This window comes from Vigna unguiculata, chromosome 3, assembly GCF_004118075.2.
Source record: "Vigna unguiculata cultivar IT97K-499-35 chromosome 3, ASM411807v1, whole genome shotgun sequence".
Taxonomy (NCBI): Eukaryota; Viridiplantae; Streptophyta; class Magnoliopsida; order Fabales; family Fabaceae; genus Vigna; species Vigna unguiculata.
In genome coordinates this window covers 24,170,033-24,178,618 of record NC_040281.1, presented here as the reverse complement: position 1 = coordinate 24,178,618, position 8,586 = coordinate 24,170,033, and the positions used below count along the sequence as shown (strand labels likewise).

Here is an 8,586-nt window from a genome sequence, read left to right as displayed (position 1 = left end):
TTCACCTTTTTCACATTATTGTTCCACTTCTGATGATGAAATGTCTATTTTAAATTCCTTTATGACAATGTCCACAACTATGATCCTTGCACGGCCATAACCATAACCAAGGCTAAGACTATGACAATGAAAATATGAATCGTAGATGTTATTGCATTCACTTTTGAGAATGGAATAGAACTAGTTGGACGAGTCGTATGATTTTTCATCAAAAACTCATTATTTCGTTTGACCATTAGAAGGCATAAAATAAATTCAAAATATTTTTCAAATCCTTTTCCATGATATTATGTTGCAGGAAAAAATTAGTTTCTCAATTTCTTTATTTATTTCTTTATTGGTATCACCAAGACCCATTGCATGTAAATGTATTTCAACATCTAATATCCAATATAAGTAATTCTTCATCGTAATATCAAGGGCCACAAATTCAAATTTTTCAAAGTTTGACATGTGTAGAACTAGCACATAAAATAATAATAATAATATATAATAATAATAATAATAATAATAATAATAATAAGACATAAATGAAAATTCATAAAGTCAAACAATTCTTATTAAAAAAATATAAGATAAAATTCTTAATGAAGAAGGGATTAAAAAAAAGTCTAGATTGAGACACGCAAAACATTGTCTTTAGAGAGAAAACACTCCTACTAACGCTCAATTGATTAAAGTATCGTGTTGATAACGTGTTAAAAAATAAAATTAATAATAGAGAGAAGAATCAATAAACAAATATTTATTCAAAACATTTATAAATTTTTCATTTCTTTATTAAGATGTAATAAGATATAGTGTATTAAATGACATTATAAATATTCATTTATTTATTAAAATGGCTTGTAGATGATCACAGAGAAAATATCTATAAATAAATAACGAACTTTAGAAAAAATAAAAATTTAAATATTTGATTTGATAAAAAAAATAACTAAAATTGTGTTTTTTTAAATACAATAGTAACTACAACAGTAAATTTTGTAAAGAAAAAAGAAAAAAATTATATTAAACTAAGCCAAATAATCAAGAGTATGTATACGTACAGAGCAATCACAAAATCTATAACAATATATAAAGGAATTTCTCTTTTTTGTCCACATTTCAAAATATCAATTTTACCCTTTAAATATAATAATTTATTAAATTTTTAAAATTTGACCGTTACTTTTATAAGTTTTTTATAAAATCGGCTATCTCTCCTTCTTCTCTTTTTTTCTTTATTTATCAATGATTATTCTGTCATCTGTTCTGATATATTTCACTTTAATTTTAGTTTATATATTAACTTAATAACATTACAATATTATCACATACTAATATAATATCATGTATATTTAAAAAATGCATACAGCACTATCTGCTAGTATATTAAATTCAAATTGATATGCACAATAAAATAAATTGTTACAAGTAATGGTTTTTACCATTGACGCGATAACACAATGGGAATAACAATGCCGACAGTGTTTGTATTTTTTGTCAACAACAGCAATGTAAAGTAAAATAGGACTACAACAAAAATTTATAGTTTCTTTTTCTTTGTGGATTTATATGATCAAAACTTTTGTTTCTATTTTGTATATTGAGATTACTACCTTCGGTATATATCTTTTATATATATATATATATATATATATGATGTTTTTATTTTATTCTAAAAAATAATTACATAGTACAATCGTCTGATAGATAAAGCTTCCCACTTTAAAATGTAGCAAACATTTAGTATTCTCTTACTTCAGTTCCTAATTCATTTAAATTCTGTAAGTTTTGATTTTTATTCTTGTATTTTTTTATTTCATAAAATTTGAAATTATTTTTTTAATCTTTGTAGAATATATGAATTTAGATTTTAGATTCTATAAAAAATTTTATTTTTAAATTTCATTTCTTTAAAATTTTAAATAATTATTTTTATTTCTAATGTTTATTTTAAAATAGATAAATAATATTGATTTTACAAATTTAAAATATATTTTAAATAATATATACTAACATTATATCACAAAACTAATATATACTATTTGAAATTATAATTTGACTTTTTTAATTCAATGCATAAGTAACTAATTAATATCATATAATGATTGAAAGAGATAATAGTTGATTTTCAAAAATGTAAGAACAAAAAGGAATCTCCATAGATCAAAATCAAAAGCTACCTCAACCTCATTTTATAAAAATAAAAATATATTTTAATTCAAAATTAAAGTAACAAAAAGTGAAAGAAACAGAGACAAAACGGTAATCTAACTTCTATCATATCAACAGATTCAGATAGACAAGCAAGAGCACTATCTTTGTCTTTCTCTTGCTTCTTTCTTCTTTTTTTCATTTGTCAACATGCACTTCTTTAATTCTAACGGTAGTTTTTTTTTTTCTTTTAAATTTGGATGATTTCATTGTCTAAAACCTTTGGCTTTGTATGGTGTCACCCACTTGAGTGAAAATAAAGAGACTAAAGGTCAATCGACCATAGAGAAGCAATCCCATGAGCACACATCATAAATTGTTGAATGGAGTATTAATCGGGATTTTCAAATAAAATCAAAAGTATTCAAATTTATAGATATTGATCCAAATTAATAAGTAAAATGATTTTTTATGTTTTTTCATAAGAACTTATGCAGACAATTTATTTTGGGCTATATCTTCTAAACTTGTATTTTCTTTTAAGGAATAAAAGGTGTTGTCTTATAACTGAAAATACGATGTCGTACTACCAACAAAAATAAGTATTTTTTCATTCAATAAATCAAGTCATAAATCTATTAAATTTGAAGCCCAGATGAATGGCATGATTAACACCACTTTAGTGAGATTGCCTCATCTTTTTTCCAATCTATCATTCTCATTTGTAACAACACTATTTTTAACCTAATGTATTGCATTAAATAAGCTATAATCATTCTTGTAATTCTGCTAGCAATACAAACAAAATATGGTTATCATGTCTTTTAGAGTATTGTGCATAAGAAGTTTCTTGGCAACATTTTTATACATATTTACGATAGGATCTTATTAACACTTTTCTAGCGCTCTGTCTTCTATTGGTTTAAATTTAATGAAATTTACCAAAACTAAGATAGAGTGAAAGTTGTGAAGCTTAACGAATCAATTTTAGTTACTATGAAAGGAGTGTATAAGAATGTTAAAAAAAAAAAAAAACAATGGTAACATTTATCTTCAAGGTGCTGCAAACGAAGAACAAAACGTCATTATCATCTCCTTACCAAAACAATTAAAGCAGTGAAAAATACGAAACAACCCTGCAAATTCAGACCTCCACAATGAAAATAAGCCAAAAGTTCATACCGCTGCAAATTCTCTTCCCCTTGACTCAACCCCTCAGTTCCCAAATTAAAAGAAAAAAAAACAAAGCACGAGCCTCAAAAACGACATAGTCGAGTGGGCCACGGCGTAGGAGAGAATGTAAAACACGGAAAAACAATAATAAATGTCAGAAAGAACAGTGGGTACTCTTACAAATGCAAACCAAAGACGGCTTCTTTCAAACGACTCTCACTGTTTTTTCACAAAGTCAATATTTCCCACCGCTTCCTCTTTCCTTCCTCTCTCTCACTCAAAGTCACAATCTTGTACCTTTCTTTTCGCTATAAATTCAATGATCCCATCAGAACAGACACTGATTTTCCACACTCGCGGATCGGTTTCACATTAGCAGAAAGAAAGAGAGAGAGAAAAGATGGAAGTGGAAGTGGTGGTTCCGGTGGACTTCAACTTCGACAGCAACTGCTCCTCCCCATTCATCACCGCTCCTTCCAGCCCCCAACGCTTTGGTAACAACGCCAACTTCTTCTTCAGCGCCCCCACCAGCCCCACGCGTCCTACTCCCTTCTTCTTCCACGACTCTCATTCCTCCTCTGTTCCCTTCCTCCGGGAACAACAACAGCAACAACCCCAACCTAATGCCAACCACGATGATTTCGAGTTCAATTTCACCGGACACGTCGACAGACCTTCTCTCTCCGCCGACGAACTCTTCCACGCCGGAAAGATCCGTCCCCTCACGCCGCCCCTTCCCTCCCCTTCTCCCGTGACATCTCCGGGCAAGAACAAGAACAGGGAAGAAGAAGAAGAAGAAGAAGAAGAAGAAGAGAAGAAGAAGAAGAAAGTGCGAGGGAGGGAAAGAGTTTCGGTGTCTGGTCGCAGAGGAAGTAGTAGGTCCTTGTCTCCGCTGAGAATCTCCGACATTATGAGCGACTCCGAGGAGAAAACCGTTCCTTCCCCTACAAGCAACTCTAAATTGTCATTCTTGTCTTCCATTCCCTTCACCAGAAAATGGAGGATTAGAGATTTTCTCCTCTTCCGAAGTGCCTCTGAGGGAAGAGCCACGGACAAAAACCCGCTCAGGAAATACGTGATTCTCTCCAAAAGCGAAGATGTTCGAAACTCCAGCTTCCGGTCCGCCGAGAGTTCCGGTTCGGTCTCCAAACGCCGCGGCCCGGTTTCGGCCCACGAGTTGCATTACACGGTGAACCGGGCTGCGTCCGAGGAGATGAAAAAGAAGACGTTTTTGCCTTACAAGCAGGGTTTGTTGGGCTGCTTGGGCTTTAACCCTGGTATGCATCACATTTCTAAGGGTATGGGGTCTTTGACGCGTTCCTAATCAATTCAAATATATCTCCTTTGGATTTTCTTTGCTCCATTTTCATATTGTTCTCCTCTTGTCCGCAAAAACACTCAAATTTGTACCAAAATAATTTTGCCATTCACACCAACATATCATACCTTACTCTCACTTCTCTAATTTCTCACTCTTAAATCATTCAAACAAACCAAAATAAAATTATACTATAGAACAAATTAAAACGCATTTTATCATATTTAGTGAGACTATATATTTTTTATTTAACCGGGATTGTTTTTATTATTAAGTTTAAAAAAGTTAAGAGTATCGAGGTTTGCGAAGAAGACATTGAATATGATGGGATGGTGTTGGTTGCATTGATGGTGATTGGTATAAACTGAGAATGGTATATGGAATATGGTTAGCGAAAAGAAAGAAGATAAAGCATGGACGTGGAAAGAATAGAAGCATGATATAAGAAAAGGAGGAAGCTTTTGGTGTGATAAGAATGATTAGCGTTTGGAAGAATGATGGAAACGGTGTTGTACAGTGTAAAGCGTGTGGTTGAAATGGGCACCCACAGTGAAACAAAAGTAGCAGTGAAGGGCCAGATACCGAACTTGAGAGTATTTTTGTCCATCTCAATCATCCACACCTCAAATTGGAATCACAAAGCCTAATTATGTGCCGGGTTTTTGAATAAACACAAAACCAAATGCTACATCTATTTTCGGTTAGTTTTAGCGTTATTTGTAGTTATTCATTAAAATCATCACTAGATGTATGACAAATTTAGTTCAGTGATTTCAGTGGAGCCTAATTCAGCGCAAACTAATATTCCAATCCGAGTTTCGTTACTAGTACTCACTGGACAATTTAATAATTTTCAGCCTTCTCATCATCGCTTCTCTTCTTCTATATGCTTTAAAGAGGAAAATATATGTAAGAAATAAAATAAGAACAATAATTTCTTGCTCGAAGAAAAAAGAAATAAAATTATTTGATTTAAAAAACACTTTTCTGGTTTACAAAATTCCAAATATTTTATTATTTATTATTTTCATGCTTAGTTATTGATATTATTATGGTCATTTACTTTTATAAAACGCTCTAGTATTGAGAAAAGCGTTTGGAATTTTGAGAGCATGGGATTGAAACACGTGGCATTATGGGTTATAACCTGCAGACAACTGATCGCCGTAAAAATTTTGTGTATATTTGTATTTGTAATTTAATTAAGGAAAATGATATATTAACGACCATTTGACAACTTCTCTTACAATGTGACGTGGCATATGTTTTTTAATTTTTTTTAATTTTTATGCTGGCTTTTTGAAAGAAAGTGGGAGGAGACAAAGTAAAAAGTGGGAGTGAAAATTGGAAGAGAAAAAATAGAAAGCAGAAGTGCTAATGGTTGAACTAAAAAGCACCATGTTTGTCGTCTTCAACTATTGATGTTCGTCTTCAACTGCCATTCTTCATCTTTATCCCCTATTTTTCTAAAAACCCCTCTTTTTCCTCTTCGTCGTAACAATGTGGGTTTACCCATTAGACGAAAGCTTCGACGGTTCGGCGTTTGTATCCATTGGGTGGAAAGGAGAGATTTTTGTTGTTGTTTGTAATGTCGTCATCGTTGTAGTGACGTAAATTTGTGGGTTTTGTCTTTATGGTGAAATCTAATCGGGGTCGCTTCTTCGAAAGGTGCGTGGTAGTAAGTTGTATTTATTTTTGCATATTGATAGTGATTATTTTTTGTGTAAAAAGCAAGACCGAAGATGGGTTTTTGTTTTGAACGTGGGTTGTTGAGGTTAGGGTTAAGATTCTGTGTTCTTATTTTGGTTGTTGTTATTTCTGAAATGCTTCCGCTTACATTTTTCTTGGATTAAGTCAGTAAACTGTAAATCCACATATGTGCTTACTTAAGACTTAATATCTGCGAACCTATGTTGTATGATTTGTACATTAGATATCATTGGTAGTTATAATGGAGCATGAGTGATTTTGCATTTGTGACTTATTGAGTAAACTGTAAATCCACACTTAAGATATAATTACTGTGAAAACTTGCTCTATGATTTACACATTAGATATTCATGTTAGTTATAGTTGAGCAGGGATGATAATCATTCCTTGGTTTACTGAGTAAACTGTAAATCCAAATATGTGCTTACTTAAGAGTTCATAACTGCAAACCCATGGTTTATGATTTGCACATTGGTTACCCCTATTAGTTATAATTGACACATAATTGACATGTGTCTCATTAATTTCTTTTATTTAAATTACGTTTTAGGTTAAGTGAAATTGGCGTTTTGGAAGTGAGTTTTTAATGGAAGAAAGGGTTGAATTGCAAGAGAGATATGGAAGGAGGTTAATGTGTTGATGTTGGTGGTGGTTGAAGTAAATTTTGGGGATTAGGGTTTCTTGTTCTCCCTTTCAAAAAATGAAAAAGAGTCATGGATCGAAGTGTTCCACCTCCTCTTCTTCATCTTCAAAGCTCGGATGTTCAAAAATTTGTGGATATGGGGAAAGATTATTGCTTTTGAAAGCCACCATCGCGAAGAACAATGGTAGATTTTTCTAGAGATGTAGAAACTGGGCAGTAAGTATCATTTCTTGCAATGTTTAGATCTGAGGCAGTTATTTGTTCTGAATGAGTTTTTTTTTTTTTGCCATTGTAGAGATGTAGAGATCAATTGTAACATGTAGGTTGTTCATGTTTACTCTGTAATAAGTGGTGCTAAATTAAGATGTTAGTTCTGGGTTTGTTATCAGTCCATTCCATGGAAGTGTTATTTGTTATCAATTTGTGGTGAATTGTAAAAAATAACATATAAGTGTTAAAAACTTTGGCATTTGAAGATTATTTGTTATCAGTGTCTTTGTTACCAGTTCATGTACGAGTCCATTTGGGAGATGTTATCATTCCTTGTTACATATAATTGTTTAAAATTTTGGCATGAACTCGTCCATTATTAAATGGTTCATAACTTGTGTTGTAATATTCAACACACACATGTATTAATTGGTTCAATATCATATATATATATATATATATATATATATATATATATATATATATATATATATATATATATATAAAAGCTGCTCCATTAACATATCAAAGGTCCATAAACATTACAGTGGTTCAATTTCTTGACAAGTGGTGATAAAGATAAGAAGTGGTCCCCTAAAGTTGAATACAAAGCTTGATTCAAAGTTTGGTACAACCAAAATAACACATCTTCCCAAAATAAAGTTCCAATACCACTTCGAATTAAAAAAACTCCCAAAATAGCACAGCTCCTAAACTAGGTCACATGGGCTGTCATCAAGCGTTGTTTGTACTAGCTTACAAGCCTAAAACTGTTGTGGTCGCTGCAGCTTTCTTAGATCTCCTCCCTCCCCTGCTAGTTGATGGTTGTGATGTGGTGCTTATGGAGGATCTCAACCTCATATTGGTTCTCAACATTTTTGTTCTTTTTCTAGTTCTTTTTCCCTTGTCACGAATATGAAATATTGATTAGGTACAAGGCTACTATAAGTAATGTTTAATTTGATTGTAAAAATTTCAATTTTTGTACCTATGTTTTTCCAGCTTTACAACCTCTACTATTATGTCCATATTGGTTACATTTGTTGCATTTCATCCTCATAGGTTTCCTCCCTGCTTTAGAGTGACTCATGTTCTCATCTGCCTCCCTTTTTCTTAATTTCTTTGGCCTCCCTGGAGGAGGCTTAAATGATGGAGGAAGTATAGGTGTCGAGTTTGTTCTTGGCCATAATTCTTGTCCATTGATGGGTGTAATTCTTGGCCCATAGCAAACTTTGTAAGCCTCTCTCTTATAATAACGGTGGACATAATCTTGAGGTTGTTCTAATTTGTAATTTATTGCATCAATGGCATGTCTGTAGGGTATTCCTACTCATTTCCAAAAATAACATGAACACCTACGATTTCCTAGATCAACAATAAATTTCTCCATTGT

At 32.2% G+C, this 8,586-nt stretch overlaps 1 protein-coding gene across 1 annotated transcript; it reads left to right on the top strand.

The window, feature by feature from the left end:
* The first annotated feature begins 3,547 nt into the window (after positions 1–3,547).
* On the top strand, positions 3,548–5,061 carry LOC114175635. The gene has a single exon (XM_028060403.1). It carries the CDS (start codon positions 3,713–3,715, stop codon positions 4,634–4,636), a length of 924 nt encoding a protein of 307 aa, XP_027916204.1. The 5' UTR covers positions 3,548–3,712; the 3' UTR covers positions 4,637–5,061.
* The last annotated feature ends 3,525 nt before the right edge of the window (positions 5,062–8,586 follow it).